Source organism: Mixophyes fleayi, chromosome 3 (genome assembly GCF_038048845.1).
Source record: "Mixophyes fleayi isolate aMixFle1 chromosome 3, aMixFle1.hap1, whole genome shotgun sequence".
Classification (NCBI taxonomy): Eukaryota; Metazoa; Chordata; class Amphibia; order Anura; family Limnodynastidae; genus Mixophyes; species Mixophyes fleayi.
The window spans coordinates 347,222,188-347,244,031 of NC_134404.1; the positions used below are offsets into that span (position 1 = coordinate 347,222,188).

Genomic DNA, 21,844 nt, shown 5'->3' on the forward strand with positions numbered 1-21,844 from the left:
CACCTGTCTCTCCCCTCTCTGTCTCTCTCACTCTGTCTCTCGGTCACTCCTCACCTATCTCTCCCCTCCCTGTCTCTCTCTCACTCTGTCTCTCTGTCACTCCTCACCTGTCTGTGTCCTGCAGATGTTGGATATCACAGTCTCCCAAGTGTCCAGCCTCCATCCTATCCTGGCATCCAGAGCTTTGCACAAGCAGCGTCGGGTGAAGGAAAGCTGGGCCCAGCTACAGCAATCAATCAGGTATAGAGATTCCTGTCAGAGATCATCATCATTCTCCACTGATGTCAATCCAGTTAATAATAAATAATCGGATCATTGGAGGTTATTGCACTGTTTGTAAGGGATGATCGGACCAGATAACAGAGGCGGCCGGAGTAGTTATGAGAGATAATTGGAGTAGATAGAATAGGTGATCAGACCAGATATGAGAGATGATCAGAGTAGACATTATAGATGATCGGAGCAGATATTATAGATGATCGAAGTAGAAATTATAGATGTCACGGTTGGCTTACAGGAAATTGATCCCTAGGCTCTGCTGAACATGGCTCAGCCCACCCATGGGCGCAGAGTCTAACAGACAGGTTGTTTTCACCGGGAACCCCCGCAGACTTGGTGCAGCTAAGACCATACCCCACGGGGGTATGGTCTTAGCTGCACCAAGTCTGCAGGTCACGGTCCCGTGAGTGAGTGTACAGCAGAACGATGTGGGGGAGCCAGGTGAAGTGGATGGAGACGATGGAGTCCACAGATGAGTGGTATAAATACAGGCACAACAATAATATAGGCTGATGGTCAGCAGCCAATGAGTCACTAGGAGAATAGGTGCTCTGTGGTATACAACGAGAGGACAGAGGCTGTCACTATGAAGTACTCTGGAGATGGTAATGGAAGTACTGGAGCAGCAATAGTTCAACACAGCCAAAGGCTGAAGGCTGACTGGAGTAACGGAGGTAACTCGTAGTAGCTGATGAGTCCCAGATGAAATAGCGGCTCTGAACGGTAGTGATGAGAGAACTGAAGCTGTCACGATGATGTACACTAGAGATGGTAATCGAGGTACTGGAGCAGCGATAGTTCAACACGGCCAGATACTGAGAGCAGACTGGAGCAGCGGAGGTAACCCGTGGTAACAGCTGATGAGTCACAGATGTAGTAGCAGCTCTGAGTGGTAGTGATAAGGGAACTGAAGCTGTCACAATGATGTACACTGGAGATGGTAATAGAGGTACTGGAGCAGCGATAGTTCAGCACAGACCACGAACTGAGAGCAAACTGGAACACAGGCAAACCACAAGAAGAACAGGAACCAGAACCACAGGCTGCAGGAAGTGAGCTTGAAGAACAGGCATCAGACAGGTGAATCCAGGAGGTTTAAATAGTGCTCCAGAAGTGCATAGTCAATAAAAAAGAGGGAGGAGGTCCTGAAGTGCAATAGGCTGCACCTGCGCAGATCTGAATATAGCTGAATGAATGAACTATGATGATCGAAGTAGACATTATAGATCATTGTAGTAGTTATTATAGATGAACGGATGTAGACATTATGGGGCAGGGACTGATGTGAATGAGTTCTCTGTACAGCACTGTGGAATTAGTGGCGCTATATAAATAAATGGTGATGTTGATAGCTAATCGGAGTAAACATTATAGATGATTGTAGTAGATATTATAGATGATCGAAGTAGACATTATAAATCATCGTATTAGTTATTATAGATGATCGGAGTAGATATGAGAGATGATCGAAGTAGATACGAGAGATGATCGAAGTAGATATTAGAGATGATCAGAGTAGACATTATAGATCATCGTAGTAGTTATTATAGATGATCGGAGTATATATGAGAGATGATCGGAGTAGATATGAGAGATGATCGGAGTAGATATGAGAGATGATCGGTGTAGACATTATAGATGATCGGAGTAGACATTATAGATGATCGGAGTAGACATTATAGATCATCGTAGTAGTTATTATAGATGATTGGAGTATATATGAGAGATGATTGAAGTAGATATGAGAGATGATCGAAGTAGATATGAGAGATGATCAAAGTAGTTATTAGAGATGACCGGGGTAGATATGAGAGATGATCGAAGTAGATATGAGAGATGACCGGAGTAGATATGAGAGATGATCGAAGTAGATATGAGAGATGATCGGAATAGTTATTAGAGATGATCGGAGTAGATATGACAGATGATCGAAGTAGATATTATAGATGATCGGAGTATATATGAGAGATGATTGGAGTAGATATGAGAGATGATCGAAGTAGATATGAGAGGTGACTGGAGTAGATATGAGAGGTGATCGGAGTAGACATTATAGATGATCAGAGTAGATATGAGAGATGATCGAAGTAGATATGACAGATGACTGGAGTAGATATGAGAGATGATCGGAGTAGATATGAGAGATGATCGGAGTAGACATTAGAGATGATTGGAGTAGATATGAGAGGTGATCGGAGTAGACATTAGAGATGATTGGAGTAGATATGAGAGATGATCGGAGTAGATATGAGAGATGATCGGTGTAGACATTATAGATGATCGGAGTAGACATTATAGATCATCGGAGTAGACATTATAGATCATCGTAGTAGTTATAATAGATGATCGGAGTATATATGAGAGATGATTGAAGTAGATATGAGAGATGATCGAAGTAGATATGAGAGATGATCGAAGTAGTTATTAGAGATGACCGGAGTAGATATGAGAGATGACCGGAGTAGATATGAGAGATGATCGAAGTAGATATGAGAGATGACCGGAGTAGATATGAGAGATGATCGAACTAGATATGAGAGATGATCGAAGTAGTTATTAGAGATGATCTGAGTAGATATGACAGATGACTGAAGTAGATATTATAGATGATCGGAGTATATATGAATGATGATTGGAGTAGATATGAGAGATGATCGAAGTAGATATGAGAGATGATCGAAGTAGTTATTAGAGATGATCGGAGTAGATATGAGAGATGATCGAAGTAGATATGACAGATGACTGGAGTAGATATGAGAGGTGATCGAAGTAGACATTATAGATGATCGGCGTAGATATGAGAGATGATCGAAGTAGATATGACAGATGACTGGAGTAGATATTATAGATGATCGGAGTATATATGAGAGATGATTGGAGTAGATATGAGAGATGATCGAAGTAGATATGAGAGATGATCGAAGTAGTTATTAGAGATGATCGGAGTAGATATGAGAGATGATCGAAGTAGATATGACAGATGACTGGAGTAGATATGAGAGGTGATCGGAGTAGACATTATAGATGATCGGCGTAGATATGAGAGATGATCGAAGTAGATATGACAGATGACTGTAGTAGATATGAGAGGTGATCGGAGTAGACATTATAGATGATCAGAGTAGATATGAGAGATGATCGAAGTAGATATGACAGATGACTGGAGTAGATATGAGAGGTGATGGGAGTAGACATTAGAGATGATTGGAGTAGATATGAGAGGTGATCGGAGTAGATATGACAGATGACTGAAGTAGATATTATAGATGATCGGAGTATATATGAGAGATGATTGGAGTAGATATGAGAGATGATCGAAGTAGATATGAGAGATGATCGAAGTAGTTATTAGAGATGATCAGAGTAGATATGAGAGATGATCGAAGTAGATATGACAGATGACTGGAGTAGATATGAGAGGTGATCGGAGTAGACATTATAGATGATCGGCGGAGATATGAGAAATGATCGAAGTAGATATGACAGATGACTGGAGTAGATATGAGAGATGATCGGAGTAGACATTATAGATGATCGGAGTAGATATGAGAGATGATCGAAGTAGATATGACAGATGACTGGAGTAGATATGAGAGATGATCGGAGTAGATATGAGAGATGATCGGAGTAGACATTAGAGATGATTGGAGTAGATATGAGAGGTGATCGGAGTAGACATTAGAGATGATTGGAGTAGATATGAGAGATGATTGGAGTAGATATGAGAGATGATCGGTGTAGACATTATAGATGATCGGAGTAGACATTATAGATCATCGGAGTAGACATTATAGATCATCGTAGTAGTTATAATAGATGATCGGAGTATATATGAGAGATGATTGAAGTAGATATGAGAGATGATCGAAGTAGATATGAGAGATGATCGAAGTAGTTATTAGAGATGACCGGAGTAGATATGAGAGATGACCGGAGTAGATATGAGAGATGATCGAAGTAGATATGAGAGATGACCGGAGTAGATATGAGAGATGATCGAAGTAGATATGAGAGATGATCGAAGTAGTTATTAGAGATGATCTGAGTAGATATGACAGATGACTGAAGTAGATATTATAGATGATCGGAGTATATATGAATGATGATTGGAGTAGATATGAGAGATGATCGAAGTAGATATGAGAGATGATCGAAGTAGTTATTAGAGATGATCGGAGTAGATATGAGAGATGATCGAAGTAGATATGACAGATGACTGGAGTAGATATGAGAGGTGATCGGAGTAGACATTATAGATGATCGGCGTAGATATGAGAGATGATCGAAGTAGATATGACAGATGACTGGAGTAGATATTATAGATGATCGGAGTATATATGAGAGATGATTGGAGTAGATATGAGAGATGATCGAAGTAGATATGAGAGATGATCGAAGTAGTTATTAGAGATGATCGGAGTAGATATGAGAGATGATCGAAGTAGATATGACAGATGACTGGAGTAGATATGAGAGGTGATCGGAGTAGACATTATAGATGATCGGCGTAGATATGAGAGATGATCGAAGTAGATATGACAGATGACTGGAGTAGATATGAGAGGTGATCGGAGTAGACATTATAGATGATCAGAGTAGATATGAGAGATGATCGAAGTAGATATGACAGATGACTGGAGTAGATATGAGAGGTGATGGGAGTAGACATTAGAGATGATTGGAGTAGATATGAGAGGTGATCGGAGTAGATATGACAGATGACTGAAGTAGATATTATAGATGATCGGAGTATATATGAGAGATGATTGGAGTAGATATGAGAGATGATCGAAGTAGATATGAGAGATGATCGAAGTAGTTATTAGAGATGATCAGAGTAGATATGAGAGATGATCGAAGTAGATATGACAGATGACTGGAGTAGATATGAGAGGTGATCGGAGTAGACATTATAGATGATCGGCGGAGATATGAGAGATGATCGAAGTAGATATGACAGATGACTGGAGTAGATATGAGAGGTAATCAGAGTAGACATTAGAGATGATTAGAGTAGATATGAGAGGTGATCGGAGTAGATATGACAGATGACTGAAGTAGATATTATAGATGATCGGAGTATATATGAGAGATGATTGGAGTAGATATGAGAAATGATCGGAGTAGATATGAGAGATGATCGGAGTAGATATGCTAGGATTACAACTCAGTTATGATCAATGTTAGTGTGCCTCTCAGTGGGATATAAAGCTTTGCCGGTTTTAATCCTAGGGTAAAGGAAAGGTGATAAAGAACTATAAGGTAAGTGGGGGAGCTTTGATCCGGGATGTGAGGACTCAAGGCATTATGGGAGCTAGAGATAACAGAGAGATTGGACTGGGGCCTACATGTCATAATGATTATACACAGACTAAGAGACAGATATAGGGGTAATGATTACAGAATAGCAGAGACAAACAGTGAACAGAAGACCAAGAACCAAGGACTGAAAGTAATTCACCAGGGACTGGCAAGCCTGATTTAGCACTGAGCAGTGTCAGGGGTGACTACTGTGGGGATGAATAGGGAGCTAACAGATCAGGCATCTTAGGAAGACTATATGACAGACTGAGCATAGCTTACTTATTGCTGAAGGAGAGCCTCGCTGTGTGCAATTCCCACAATCATTACAACAGGCTTTTAATAACATCTAATATCATCCCTTAGGACAGAGAAGCCAACAAAGGTCACTTTCACCAGAGAACCTGGCAACTGTGTGACCTCAGACTCAGAGGAGCAGAGCGGCGTGGGAAACCAGCAGCAAAGGATCCTGGGAAGTCAGGTCAGCAAGCACAGGTCAATGAAAGTGGCTGGGAGTTTGCCACAAACACAAATAGTCCAGAACTTGCATACTACTCCGGCTCTATTGCCACATATCATTTTTTACACCAGTACATTTTTATCTTTTCAGATAGAGGAGACCAGCAGCAGAGACTTTCATATGCAAAACCCACTACATTCTCCTCCAGAGACACAAACCGAAAGGAAGCTCATCAATGTGACTCCAGCTGCTTCCAGGAGGTATCGTATATATAGGAAAAGAGATTTAGACGAAAACAGGTGTGACAGAGATAGTGGTTTACACAAGCAGTTGCTGTACATTTTATAGGAATGATAGTTTTACACTATAATTGGTGTATTATGCCTTAGTTTGTGCTTTATATATTACTCTTGTTTATGTTTTGTGTCAGACAGGGCAGTTCACTGGCAGACAGAGAGCAGACCCAGAGCACCCAGCAATACTCGCCATCATCCAATAAGCCTGAGGTGAGTACCGGGATTACAGGTTTGGAACTATTCTTTCTGATGCGCAAGTTATTTCTTAAGAAACGTCCAGTGTCCAGCTCTGATGATAGACATTCAATACCGAAATTCCACCAAACACCCATATATCTGAGAGTACAATAATCAATTCTGTCCCATCAACCACCACATACTTATTGAACATCAACCACCAATCTCTGTCCCTACGCACATATCTTATTAAACATCAACCACTCGGCTCTACATCATCATCCATCAAACACCTATGTTTCTGAAGGTAAAACATTTGTGCTGACAGTCATTCCTTCATTTCTTACTTTCTGATCCTAAGACACCCATCTCTGTCCCATCAGTCATCAAACACCAATGCTTCTGAGAGTAAAATACCCGTCTCAGTCCCATCAGTCATCAAACACCAATGCTTCTGAGAGTAAAATACCCGTCTCAGTCCCATCAGTCATCAAACACCAATGCTTCTGAGAGTAAAATACCCGTCTCAGTCCCATCAGCCACCACGTACTTACTGAACGTCAAACAATCACCTCTGATGATAGACCTTTCTTAACAAACGTCAACCATCCTTCTCTGTCCCATCATCCATGAACCACCCATGTTTTGGGGGAAAAACATCCATCTCAGTCCCATCACCCACCATGTACTCACTGAACATCAACCACCCACCACTGTGCCAACTGTCTTTCCTCCGTTCCTTACCTTCTGAACCTAAAACACCCATCTCTGTCCCATCAGCCACTAAGTACTTATGGAAATTACCTGGGTCTGTCCTGACAGTAACTTGTTGTTTACTGAACATTAGTCACCAATCTCTGTTCCTTACAGCCATATCTGATTAAACACTGACCAACCATCTTTGTCCCCCAGCAGCCATGTCTTACTTATTGGAAACCAACCATCCATCTCAGTCTCAACAGCACTTTCTTACCTAATAAGCGTCAACCACACATCTTTTTCCCAATAGCCATTTCTTTCTTATGATTGTTTTAATGAATGCACATCATTATTAATTACCCAAGCCAGTAGTAGTCTATGCAAAAGTTGAGGTATTCATTAAACCGTGTAGCTTGCAATCTGTCCACATAGTAATCCTTGAATTGACTGCATGTCAAAAGAATTGAATTTGCATTTACATCTCATTTACATATGTCCACAGACCAACCATCTTCTCAATGAGTTGAACTCTACAACACAGTGGCTGCAGAGTGTGGAGCTCCTTCTGTCAGAGCCTACCGCCATGAGAAGTCCGGAGTTCGTTCGTAGGGACTTGAGGCAGGTGTCTGTCTTGGAGAGAGAGGTAAAGTCACGAGGACTGGCTCTTCATTGTCTTGGAGGGAAAGCAAGGAGACTGAGGGTGCCTGAATGGACTGTGAATGAGGAAACACAAGTCAAGGTTCTAGAGGTGGAGGAAAGGTGAGGACTTTGAAGCATATGATAGATGGAGAAATGACTCTGTAGAGCAGAAGTTTGGTCACTTAACTGCTAAATATCCATAGGGAGCAAATAGAATGAGGCTAGGTTCTTCAAGCCTTTCTCTAAAGTTTCCTGAATGGTTTGGTTACAGCTACATAAAACTAAAGGACCTCTCCTAGACCCAAGATACTCTGAGATAGGTAGGGGATAGTCCCAATGCTTCTGAATATTATCGAAAGATGCCATAAGACTTGTCCTTTGTGCTCCAGATTTAATTACACCTCTGCTTGGTAGGTGAATACATCTGGGGAGGTTATTCCTCATCTAGATGATCAGGCCCTGACTCCTGTTACCCTCACACATGGAGAGACTTTGGCAATCACTTGAGTTGTTTTTTGGGAGCATCTAATCTATGACTTCCTGTTTCCTCACAGGTTTCAGATAGTACAGGACGCTCTTCGACGCCGCGCCTCAGATCTACGAGACACATTGGTGTTGTCAGAGTTCATGAAGGTTGTACAAATGGAGGAAGAGAGGAAGAAAAAAAAGGAAGTGGTGAGTGAGAAAGGTGGAGCATTAACAGTAATAGAAGGTTAACATTATTTTCATGTCACAGCAAACAATGTACCATTCTACAGATAAACACTGTACAACGTGCTATATAAATAAAAATGAATATATATCAATTAATACTGTGTAATATTGTGTCATATTATGTCTTATTGTGTAATAATGTGTTATATTGTGTATTATGGTGTAATACTGTGTTCCATTGTGTCTTACAGTTTTATAGTTTGCTTGTCATCGTCTTGTTTTTGCTTTTCAGCCGACAACTGGAGGGTCTGCAAGAGGTGCCCCCGATACCCAGGCCGTGACGTCAGACAGGACAGAGAGATTTACGCCATTGGAGGATCTGCAGGAGGCGGTGGAAATGTTGAATGATGCTGTAAAGGAGAGAGAGAGAGCAGTGGCTGCCACTAGAGAGATGACAAACCTGGAGAGCAGCGTAAGTGTGAGGGAATCCTGAGTGTCTGGCATGCAGTTTAGGATGGGTCTGTTATTCTCCCCTGAAGCGCAAACTGCGTTTGTTAGTGCCAGTCACTAGGGGGCAGTGTCACCACTGTTGGGTCTTCAGTCCTTTCTGGTTGTATCGCCCCATTTAGACAGTGTAATTCATTAAGTCTAAGAGACAGCGCCAGTAACTAGGAGGTAAACCTGTCCAAATGGGAATTATGTCTTACCAGACACAGAACATAACATTTCATTATGTTTTTCTTCATTTCAGGCACATATTAATCACTTATAGGCCAGCATTTGCTTCTATACTTCCATTTATAAGTGTAATCTCTAATTCCCACTGACCGTCAGTAGACTATTCAGATACACAGAACATTTATTTATATGCAAATATATCTAATTGTCTTTCTAGCACATAACTAGATTCTCCCAGCTGGAAATATCTTATACATTGAATAAATTGTATTTACATTCTGGGGCCACATTTGTGCAGTTCCTAAATTACCCTTATTATTATTATTCTCCGGTTTCCTCCCACACTCCAAAAACATACTAATAGGTTAATTGGCTGCTATCAAATTGACCCTAGTCTCTCTCTCTCTCTGTCGGTCTGTGTGTGTATGTTGGGGAATTTAGACTGTAAGCTCCAATGGGGCAGGGACTGATGTGAGTGAGTTTTGTGTAAAGTGCTGTGGAATTAGTGGCGCTATATAAATAAATAAATGATGATTATTGTTGGAAGGGCTTATTATTATTTTTTATATAAAAGCAGCCACTAGGAGGCAGTGTCAGTCACCAGTTTTACTAATAAGGTCCTGTGAATGTTCCGTCACTATTTCCCTGTCTCCCCTCTCCAGCTGGCGGCGCTGTCCCAAATGATGGCATCAGCCAGCGCTAGGCTCCAAGATGTCGGGAGACAGATGGAGGCGGCCGAGCAGGACTTTACTGCTGTGAAGAAACAGACAGATATGCGGGAGCTGCAGGGAATGTTTATTCAGCAGCAACAACTTGAGGTAGAGCCTAGATAGTAGGAGAAGCTCCTGTGTCTGCCCCTCGGCCAGGGCTGGGTACATGTTATACTGCAGCAGCTTGTATAGTACGTCTGGGTAAAGCATATAATGTTCTGCTCTTGTATAGTGGTCAGTCATCTTGGAGCATTGTCCAGATACAATGTGTCACCTCACAGATGTACATACAACATTGTAACATGTTGTCACCCGTGTTGTTTCTTTAGAGTGACATGTCTGGAGCCATCAGCGAGGAGCTGAGAAAACTGGATGAGGGGAGGGACAGGCTGCAGGAGTTGTGCCCTGTCAGGAGCCAGAAACTGGGATGGAGAATTGAGGAAACGCTGCAGGCCTGTTCCCATCTGCAAGGCCACATCCAGGAGAACCAGAACAGGTTACAGAGAACAGCCCGGCTCCGGGACTTCTTCCTCAGCTACCTGGGGATGATGTGAGTTCTGTGCAGTGGTCGTCCACAGACCCATTGTGGGACCTCCAGGAAAGGCTTTATGGGCTAATAACACTGGAAACATGTACTTACCTGCTGTATGATATCAAAGTCACATCTCATAGCCACACCCCTAATGACATCACATAAATGTATCGCAGTCTCGTAGCCACACCCCTAATGACATCACATAAATGTATCGCAATCTTGTAGCCACACCCCTAATGACATCACATAACTGTATCGCAATCTTGTAGCCACACCCCTAATGACATTACATAAATGTATTGCTACAAGTCAGATCCCATAGCCACACCTCTAATGACATCACATAAATGTCGCAATCTCATAGCCACACCCCTAATGACATCACATAAATGTATCGCAATCTTGTAGCCACACCCCTAATGACATTACATAAATGTATTGCTACAAGTCAGATCTCATAGCCACACCTCTAATGACATCACATAAATGTCGCAATCTCATAGCCACACCCCTAATGACATCACATAAATGTATCGCAATCTTGTAGCCACACCCCTAATGACATTACATAAATGTATTGCTACAAGTCACATCTCATAGCCACACCTCTAATGACATCACATAAATGTCGCAATCTCATAGCCACACCCCTAATGACATCACATAAATGTATCGCAATTTCGTAACCACACCCCTAATGACATCACATAAATGTATTGCTACAAGTCACATCTCATAGCCACACCTCTAATGACATCACATAAATGTATTGAAATCTCATAACCACACCCCTAATGACATCACATAAATGTATCGCGATATCATAGCCACACCCCTAATGACATCACATAAATGTATCGCAATCTCATAGCCACACCCCTTATGACATCACATAAATGTATCGCTACGAGTCACATCTCATAGCCACACCCCTGATGACATCACATAAATGTATCGCAATCTCATAGCCACACCTCTAATACATATGTGGCATTACACTACATGTGGTGTTACATTTTACATCTAAAGCTACGCCCCCAGTAATGGCCACACAGTGCTACTTTATAAATATGTCCAAGCACATGAAAGATCTCACTCCTACATTTTATCAGGCCTTTACCTTCTCTCTCCTCTAAGGATAATAAATACATGTGCTTATGGGCATGTTGTGTTCCTCTCTCTACAGATCCTGGACAGAAGACATGAGGGCTCAAGTCCTGTTGGAAAGCCCTGGAGACAGACTTAGCCCTGGTCGGAGAGAGGAACTGGAAAAGAGCATTGAGGGAAAGCTGAAAGAGTTTGAAGTGCTCGCGGGTATTGGGTGGAAGTTGATAGGAGAAGATCATCTTCTTGCTCAGACGGTGAGACTGGAAATGTTTAGACAATGAGTAACTGGTAATGCTGGAGATAGTAGAGGTTATTAAATACATGCGATACGGATCTAGTTACATCTCTGTAGTATTCAGCTGGACCTTCACTAGGTGTGTCCAACAACCTGGAAAAAGTAGACCCATTGCTGTGACATCTTAAAATAATTTCCCTATAGCTACTAAACAATTCCTTTTGTTGATAATATTATCCCTCGCTATCCCGCAGATCAAGGAGCGTCTGGAAGAATTACAGGGGATGTTGAGCTGGGTGCTGATGAGGTGGCGTTGCCAGAAACAAAGGATCGGGGGAAACAAAACTCAAAGACTAAAGACAAATGAGGTTCTGGAATCCAGCAAAGTGATGAAGGTGAGTGGTCAATAGGAGAACAATACAGGATACACCAAATTACAAGGTCATATTCTAATATTGTAGTGGCCTGTTCATGGTTTCTGCCTCTTGTCCATATGATTCCAAATGGTGGCATACTGTCACCAGAGCTAGTCTATAGTACATTAGAGGGTAAGTCTACACCTAGGTTATTGGCTTTACACAATGTCACGCACCCCTTAAATGTCCCGTCCAGACACACATGGTGTAGAGGGGGCTCTAGGACTTCTCAAGTCCATGCTAATAATAAAGGCACAACATTTGGGATGCATCATATCCAGGATTTCTATTATATGTTATTATATATTTTAATTTCTGGAATCAATAAGTCATCACTCAGAAGATCATTTTATGTCCCGATGGAAAGGATTTTGTACTCGTCAGATCCCTACAGTGATGGATATTCTGTGTTCTTACACGCAATAAGGTGGACGGCGGCAGTAGGAAGCAGTTGAGCAGAGTCTTATCTGTATATTTCTGCAGGAAGAACCGCACCACACAACCAGATCTGTTGCATCAGAAGAGTTTCAGTGTCTGAAGAATGAGGGCATCACGCCAACATCTCAAATTCCCAGGGGACCACCACTCCGCAGGTACAGGAAGAAGGCTCTTAGTCCCATGTTATTTCAGCACCCATTCTGCAAGCTCTCTGCCAGCCCAGATACGGAGACTGAGGATGGGGCGGAACTGCAGGAAGACAACCCCAGGAAGTGTGGAGGGGGACCCTTGTGGCTGGAGCCCAAAGTACTCCCAACAGGATCAGAGACTCCAGAACCTGGCGAGGAGCCACTCATGGTAAGAACATGTTGCAATGTCGGTGGGAATACTGAAGATAGCTCTCTCTCCAAAATGTCTGACAATTAGACCGTACAGAAGGAATTGTTCCAGAAATCATCAAAAAGAACCAGTAATTATCTGCGGAGATCACACTTCCATTTAACAATATATAATGTGCCATTTATGGGGGCACGGTGTATTCTGCCAATCTCATGTGTGTCCCTCTGCCCCTTTGTCTGCCACCTCGTTCCTCTGCCGATCTCACTTTCTGTCTGTCTGTTATCACACTATATTATTGACTATATCAGTAGAACATCAGCTTGTTGTTTGGTGTCCAGGAGTTATTGATCCATTGGCAGCAGATTTCCCTCTCATCCCTTCTGCTCACTATAATCATTATCTGTATATATCTTCTCTTTGTTCCCTCTGATCGCCAGCCCTCACCCTCTAAATCGTTTTGGAAGCGCTGTCAGGGAATTTTAGATGGTACTTTCCGTAGCTTAAAGAAAAAGAAAAGAGTTTCACTCCCTGTTGCGGAAGAGGTAACGGCCCTACCGGAGTGCATTTTGTGATGGTTTGTTATGGCATGTGGTTTTGCAGATAATGTGGTTTGTCCATTAACCCGTAAGGGTGATCACTCCTAACCTAATAAACTAACCTGTGAGTTAAATATGAGATATCCATAGGGATTAATTAAAGAAACAAGGTATGAAATTCTTTATTTTGTCATGGTTCCATTGTAGAGCGTGCCATGTGACCTCTACTGCTGGCTGTCATGTAATTACTCAGCCAGGCTGTGTCTACTCAATATATTGTTAATTATCCCACTTCTGATGGAAAATGTTATTGCATTATTTGTCTACACATTATACATAGTGTGGAGAGTATCGTTTCATGCGCAGAATTGCCTGGTGTGTGAAAACTCTTGTTCCTACTTCCCAACCCCTAGAACCATCCAAGTCGGTCTGTTTGTTGTGTTTCGTTGGATGCTGTTATATGACACTGATAAAAATTAGAGGGACATTATACTGACACTTTAGAATTAAAATAAAATACTTTATTTATATTTGCATAACTTGTGTCAAATAAAACAAATATGCTAATATAATATTTATGCACAGTATAGTATAGTAAGTATATAAATACTTGAAAACTGGTTTTGCATTATCATCTCAAGCAGTATCACTGCCCTAATTCATCTTACTGCAGTTCAGAAGAACGTTGCATCTGTTGTACCATGACACAAAGCATAAAAACAATATAGAACACTCAGGGGCTGGCTGGAAAATTTTAGCCTGGGGGGGGGGGGGGAGGGGGCTAGACTTGGCTCAGCAGTTTATTAGGAACGTTTTATAGGCACAAAATGCAGGTAGTCCAGTGACCCAGGCCAAGGTAGCCCACTATGGGACTGGCCCGGGGAGGTAGAAACCCCCTGGCCCAGCCAGCCCCGGGAGCACTCTTTCTAATGATTTAAAGGCATTTGGAGTATGAGTCATAGGAAAATAAGAGTGTAGTGTTGCAGACTTCTACACAGAGAAAAGGGGGACTGTCCAGGAAATACTGGGACACACAGGAGCCCCACACATGGATACTTTGCATAGCAGTTAGGTTGGGCTTCCCTTCACCACCATTACTGTAAGAGCATCGGGGGTACCCAATGTCTATATGGAGAGCAGGAAGTTCTAACTGCTATTAAAAGAGACACCTGACCGGGCCACCAAATCATCATCTAAATGTTAGGAACCCCTCCAGCCGGCACAACACAACCCGGAGTCTACTCTGCCAGTCAGGTGTTCACTGGAGCCCCTGATGGTGGGGACAGACTGGGCTGCAGACTGACAGAGGGTCGTGAAGTGTGTACCGGCTGGGGAGAACCCAGGCAAGAAGAGTCAGGTCCACGCAGAGGTCAAAGGCCGGCAGCAGGTAACAGTAATGATGAACAAGCTGAGGTCAGAGGTCACAGGCAAAGTAGCAGAACGGGTAAACAAGCCAAGGATCAGGGTCACAGGAAACACAAGCGAAGTCCAATACGAAGCCAAGGGTCATACACGGGAAGACAAACGTAGATACAGGATACAGGAACTGGAACAAGCAGGTCAGCAGACTGGAGCACAGAAGCTATAACCGGCAATGAGGCAGCAGACCTCATTGCCTTAAATACCCAGCTGAACCAATCACAGGTTGAACACACTCCTGTAGGTTAATAGAGCAGTCACTAATAGAGCCAATCAGGGCTTGCCCCTGGCCTGCACAGTTGCAGGCTAATGCCTGTAATTGCCTCCTATGATCTGCCCCTATTAATTAGCCCACAGGCTGTAGAATCGCTGCGCCCGGCTTCCTCCTATTGCCGGGACGCAGCTCTGAAGCGTCTGTTGGTTGCCCCGGCAACGGCCGGGTTATGGCCGGAAATGACGTCCCGGTCGCCATGGCGACGGCCGGGACGCGGGTGAGTGAGTCGCGGCGGCTGGGCACTGCCGTGGCTCGTAACAGTACCCCCCCCTTGAGGAGGGGTCGAGGGACCCCGACATCCTGGTTTCCTAGGGAATTTTTTGAAGAACTCCTTCAGTTTCTTTGGGGCATGGAGTTGTCTCCGCGGAACCCAAGATCGCTCTTCTAATCCGCGATTCCTCCATTGTATAAGGAAATGCACCTGTCCTTGAACATTTTTAGAATCAAGGACCTTTTGAATCACGAATTTTTGTGGCCCACTGGAACCTCTCCCAGGCACACTTGAAGACTGGGCTTGACCAGGATAAAGCACTGGCTTCAATAGAGAACAATGAAAGGTGTTTGGAATTCTTAACGAGCCTGGAATTTTTAACCTAAATGCGACGGAGTTCACCTGCTTGATGATAAGAAACGGCCCGATGAACTTAGGGCCCAATTTCTTGCAAGGTTGTCTGAGCCTGATATTTTTTGTAGACAGCCAGACTTTCTGGCCAACCTTAAGGGAGCAGGGGGTACGGTGTCGGTCCGAAATTTTTTTTGCAACAAGTGAGGCTTGTTTTAAAGATGAATGTACTTTCTTCCAGACAACTCTGAGATCCCTGGCAGTGGAACGGATCTCCTGGATACCAACGGACTGGAGTGAATACAAAGAGTTAGATCTGGGGTGGAAACCATAATTGCAAAAGAACGGAGAGGTTTTCGTGGATGAGTGACAGGAGTTGTTACAGGCAAATTCTGCCCAGGGCAACAAGGAGGACCAGTTGTCATGGAACTCCGATATGTAGCATCGCAAGAACTTCTCCAAGGACTGGTTAACCCTTTCAGTCTGCCCATTTGACTGAGGGTGGTATGCAGATGATAAACTGACCTTGATTCCCAGAAGGGTACAGAATGATCTCCAGAACTGCGCTATGAACTGGGAACCCCGATCGGAGACGATGTCTGTAGGGAGTCCATGGAGGCGGAAAATGTGTTGAATGAACAAAACTGCCAAATCTCGAGCAGTAGGCAGCCTAGTGAGTGGAATGAAATGTGCCATCTTGCTGAACCGGTCTACCACGACCCAAATGGTATTGTGTCCCGCAGAGGGTGGCAGATCGACTATAAAGTCCATGGACAGATGTGTCCAAGGTTTACCAGGGGCGGCCAACGGAACTAACTGACCTACCGGGCGAGTCCTGGGAACTTTGTTCCTGGCACAAACTTCACAGGACCGGACGTGACTCTTGACGTCAGCAGACAGAGACGGCCACCATACAGTACGGGAAAGGATTTCCAGTGTTTTGTAGACTCCAGGATGCCCAGCAGTCCGACTGTTGTGTGCCTCAGCAAGGACTGTCTTCCTTAAATGAACTGGGACAAACAAACATCCTGCCGGAGTGTTATCAGGAGCCAACCTCTGGAACCTTTGTAAGGTACAGCTCAAATCTTGAGTTAATCCGGCATGAATCATAGACACAGGAACAATAGGCTCTGAGCAGGTGACCGGAGCATGATGTGCCAGGAAACTTCTAGACAGGGCGTCCGCTTGAATATTTTTGGAACCAGGACGATAGGTGATAATAAAGTTGAACCGAGTGAAGAACAACGACCACCGAGCCTGTCGGGGGTTCAGACGTTTGGCTGACTGTATATACTGTAAGTTCTTATGATCCGTTATAACGGAGATCTGGTGTGCAGCGCCTTCCAACCAGTGTCGCCATTCCTCAAAGGCCCATTTAATTGCCAGCAATTCTCGGTTTCCCACGTCATAGTTGGTTTCCGCTGATGAGAACTAACGGGAAAAAAAGGCACATGGATGTAAGCGGTGGGTCTGGGGGTCTTTTTGTGACAAGACAGCCCCAGCACCGACGTCAGAAGCATCTACCTCAAGAACAAACGGTAACCTAGGATCCGGATGTCTGAGAACCTGAGCAGACACAAAAGCTTTCTTCAGGGTTTTGAATGCATTTATTGCCTGTTGTGACCAAACAGTTGGATCACCTCCTTTGCGGGTCAAGGTGACAATAGGAGCCACGATATCAGCAAAGCCGCCAATAAACCTCCTGTAGTAATTGGCGAATCCCAGGAATCTCTGGACCGCCTTGAGGTTATTCGGTTGAATCCAATCCAGAATTGCTTGGACCTTGGTTGGGTCCATGGAGAAACCTTCTGAGGAGATTAGATAACCGAGGAAGGATACCTTCTGGACCTCGAACTCGCATTTCTCGAGTTTCGCGTAGAGGTGATGTTCCCGTAATTTCTGTAGGATTTGTCTGACATGACCCTGGTGCGCAGACAACGATTTTGAATATATGAGGATGTCATCAAGGTAAACAACAACAAAGTGTCCCAGGAACTCACGTAACACCTCATTAATCAAATCCTGAAATACGGCAGGAGCATTACTCAGGCCAAACGGCATGACCAGGTATTCGTAATGGCCCGAGAGCGTGTTGAACGCCGTCTTCCACTCATCACCTGCTCTAATACGTATGAGATTATAGGCTCCACGAAGATCAATTTTTGTGAAGATAGTGGCTCCTCTTAATTGATCAAAAAGAACGGAGATGAGGGGAAGGGGGTAGGTGTTCTTAACCGTAATAAGGTTCAGCCCTCGATAGTCGATACAGGGTCTGAGTCCACCGTCCTTCTTGGGTACAAAGAAACACCCTGCTCCTACTGGGGACTTGGATGGCCTGATGAAGCCCTTCTCCAAGTTTTCGTCAATATACTCCTGCATGGATTTGGTCTCTGGACCGGAGAGAGGATACAAGCGTCCCTTGGGTAATTTAGAGCCCGGAATGAGCTCAATGGCACAGTCGAAATTGCGGTGCGGTGGTAGTGTGTCAGCAGCCTTTTTGGAGAAAACATCCCAGTAGTCATGATACTGAGAAGGGAGCTGCTCCGGAATAGACTGAATAATACGTAGAGGTAGTGTCAAGCAAGACTGTGTACAATGGGGGCTCCACTGGACAATTTCTCCTTTTGCCCAATCCATGACGGGGTTATGGCAGGATAGCCAAGGGTGGCCCAGAATTAAAGGAACCGATGGACATTCGATAAGACGTAAGACTATGGATTCCGAATGGAGAGCGCCAACGTTCAACTGTAGTGGTGGGGTCTCCCAAGTAATCTTGCCTCCTGGCAACGGACTACCATCTAAGCCACATACCGTAATGGCAGATTGGAGTTTAATCCGCGGAATCCCAGCAGAGCGGGCAAACTCGATGTCAAGGAAGTTGCCAGCAGCTCCACTGTCAATGAAGGCTGATAGTTTCGTAGAACAAGCACTGAACGTGAGCTGTGCAGGGACCAATAGTGCATTTTTCTGGGAGACAATTTGTAGACCTAAGTGAACTCTCCCCTCGTTCCTTAGGCATGCCCGTTTCCCGACTTGTTTGGGCAAGAACGGGAGAAGTGGCCTCTTGCGCCACAATATAAACATAAGCCTTGTGACCGTCTCCTGTCTCTCTCCTCAGAGGAAAGACGGTATGCTCCCAATTGCATTGGTTCCTCACCATCCTGGGAGATAGGAACGAAGGCGGATGGAGGTGATGACGTTTCCTTTTCAGTTTTCCGCTCTTTATATCTCCTGTCAATTTTAATGGAGAGGTGCATCAGATCCTCCAGAGAGCTAGGAGACGGGTATTGCACTAGCGAATCTTTAATCTGTTCAGATAGGCCGACACGGAACTGACTACGTAAGGCAGGGTCGTTCCATCCACTGTCAGGTGACCATCTACGGAATTCCGCGCAGTATTCTTCTGCCGACCGTCTGCCTTGTTTCAAGGACCGTAGGTGAGCTTCCGCGGAGGCCACTCGATCCGGGTCATCATACAGTAAACCCAATGCCTCAAAGAAGGAGTCTACGGACTGCATGGCCGGACTGGTCTGTGGCAAAGAAAACGCCCAAGACTGGGGGTCACCCTGTAGAAGGGAAATAATAATCCCAACTCGTTGCTGCTCTGAACCGGAGGAGCGGGGTCTCATCCGAAAATAGAGCTTGCAGCTCTCCCTGAAGTTCCGAAACAAGGTTCTATTTCCGGAGAACCGATCCGGTAAATTCATTTTGGGCTCACAGATGGGATCTGGAGGAGATTGTGAAGCTTTTGTGGCTTCTTCTTGAACAGACATAAGCTCAGCCAATCCCTGCATCATCTGATACAAAGACTCAACATGGCCTGCTAGGGTTTGTGCCGGAGACGGTGTGGATCCACTTGCATCCATCCTAATCTTATCTCCGTGAGTGGGCCGGTTATAATGTTAGGAACCCCTCCAGCCGGCACAACACAACCCGGAGTCTACTCTGCCAGTCAGGTGTTCACTGGAGCCCCTGATGGTGGGGACAGACTGGGCTGCAGACTGACAGAGGGTCGTGAAGTGTGTACCGGCTGGGGAGAACCCAGGCAAGAAGAGTCAGGTCCACGCAGAGGTCAAAGGCCGGCAGCAGGTAACAGTAATGATGAACAAGCTGAGGTCAGAGGTCACAGGCAAAGTAGCAGAACGGGTAAACAAGCCAAGGATCAGGGTCACAGGAAACACAAGCGAAGTCCAATACGAAGCCAAGGGACAAACTTAGATACAGGATACAGGAACTGGAACAAGCAGGTCAGCAGACTGGAGCACAGAAGCTATAACCGGCAATGAGGCAGCAGACCTCATTGCCTTAAATACCCAGCTGAACCAATCACAGTTTGAACACACTCCTGTAGGTTAATAGAGCAGTCACTAATAGAGCCAATCAGGGCTTGCCCCTGGCCTGCACAGTTGCAGGCTAATGCCTGTAATTGCCTCCTATGATCTGCCCCTATTAATTAGCCCACAGGCTGTAGAATCGCTGCGCCCGGCTTCCTCCTATTGCCGAGACGCAGCTCTGAAGCGTCTGTTGGTTGCCCCGGCAACGGCCGGGTTATGGCCGGAAATGACGTCCCGGTCGCCATGGCGACGGCCGGGACGCGGGTGAGTGAGTCGCGGCGGCTGGGCACTGCCGTGGCTCGTAACACTAACAGGTGCCATTTTCATCTTTATATCCATCAATTTCTCTCTTACCCAGGTGTGTCTCACCCTTCACTTTCTCTCTTACCCACATGTGTCTCACCCATCACTTTCTCTCTTACCCAGGTGTGTCTAACCCTTCACTTTCACTCTTACCCACGTGTGTCTAACCCTTCACTTTCTCTCTTACCCACGTGTGTCTAACCCTTCACTTTCTCTCTTACCCACGTGTGTCTAACCCTTCACTTTCTCTCTTACCCAGGTGTATCTCACCAATCTCTTTCTCTCTTACCCAGGTGTGTCTCACCCTTCACTTTCTCTCTTAGTCAGGTGTGTCTCACCCTTCACTTACTCTCTTACCCAGGTGTATCTCACCAATCTCTTTCTCTCTTACCCAGGTGTGTCTCACCCTTCACCTTCTCTCTTAGCCAGGTGTGTCTCACCCTTTACTTTCTCTCTTACCCAGGTGTATCTCACCAATCTCTTTCTCTCTTACCCAGGTGTGTCTCACCCTTCACCTTCTCTCTTAGCCAGGTGTGTCTCACCCTTCACTTTCTCTCTTACCCAGGTGTGTCTCGCTCATCACTTTCTCTCTTACCCATGTGTGTCTCGCTCATCACTTTCTCTCTTACCCATGTGTGTCTCGCTCATCATTTTCTCTTTACCCAGGTGTGTCTCGCCCATCACTTTCTCTCTTATCCAGGTGTATCTCACTCATACGTTCTCTCTTACCCAGGTTTGTCTAACTCATCACTTTCTCTCTTACCCAGGTGTGTCTCACACATCACTTTCTCTCTTACCCAAGTGTGTCTCACACATCACTTTCTCTCTTACCCAGGTGTATCTCACACATCACTTTCTCTCTTACCCATGTGTATCTCACTCATCACTTTCTTACACAGGTGTGTCTCACTCATCACTTTCTCTCTTACACAGGTGTATCTCACTCATCACTTTCTCTCTTACACAGGTGTGTCTCACTCATCACTTTCTCTCTTACACAGGTGTATCTCACTCATCACTTTCTCTCTTACACAGGTGTATCTCACTCATCACTTTCTCTCTTACACAGGTGTGTCTCACTCATCACTTTCTCTCTTACACAGGTGTATCTCACTCATCACTTTCTCTCTTACACAGGTGTGTCTCACTCATCACTTTCTCTCTTACACAGGTGTATCTCACTCATCACTTTCTCTCTTACACAGGTGTGTCTCACTCATCACTTTCTCTCTTACACAGGTGTATCTCACTCATCACTCTCTTACACAGGTGTATCTCACTCATCACTCTCTCTTACACAGGTGTATCTCACTCATCACTTTCTCTCTTACACAGGTGTGTCTCACTCATCACTTTCTCTCTTACACAGGTGTGTCTCGCTCATCACTTTCTTACCCAGGTGTATCTCACTCATCACTCTCTTACACAGGTGTGTCTCACTCATCACTTTCTC

At 44.5% G+C, this 21,844-nt stretch overlaps 1 protein-coding gene across 3 annotated transcripts in view; it reads left to right on the forward strand.

The window, feature by feature from the left end:
• The window catches only part of LOC142145032 (uncharacterized), a 93,277-nt gene that overhangs the window by 50,216 nt on the left and 21,217 nt on the right, over nucleotides 1-21,844 (forward strand). For 2 of the 3 annotated variants that reach the window (XM_075204483.1, XM_075204484.1), the window contains 12 exons: nucleotides 125-240; nucleotides 5,947-6,061; nucleotides 6,191-6,300; nucleotides 6,471-6,546; nucleotides 7,715-7,971; nucleotides 8,406-8,526; nucleotides 8,798-8,977; nucleotides 9,846-10,001; nucleotides 10,223-10,443; nucleotides 11,615-11,789; nucleotides 12,025-12,165; nucleotides 12,670-12,981. In XM_075204483.1, the coding sequence (XP_075060584.1) occupies nucleotides 125-240; nucleotides 5,947-6,061; nucleotides 6,191-6,300; nucleotides 6,471-6,546; nucleotides 7,715-7,971; nucleotides 8,406-8,526; nucleotides 8,798-8,977; nucleotides 9,846-10,001; nucleotides 10,223-10,443; nucleotides 11,615-11,789; nucleotides 12,025-12,165; nucleotides 12,670-12,981 (1,980 nt within the window). The remainder of the gene's footprint in view (nucleotides 1-124; nucleotides 241-5,946; nucleotides 6,062-6,190; nucleotides 6,301-6,470; nucleotides 6,547-7,714; nucleotides 7,972-8,405; nucleotides 8,527-8,797; nucleotides 8,978-9,845; nucleotides 10,002-10,222; nucleotides 10,444-11,614; nucleotides 11,790-12,024; nucleotides 12,166-12,669; nucleotides 12,982-21,844) is intronic. The other variant, XM_075204485.1, reaches the window with a different exon arrangement.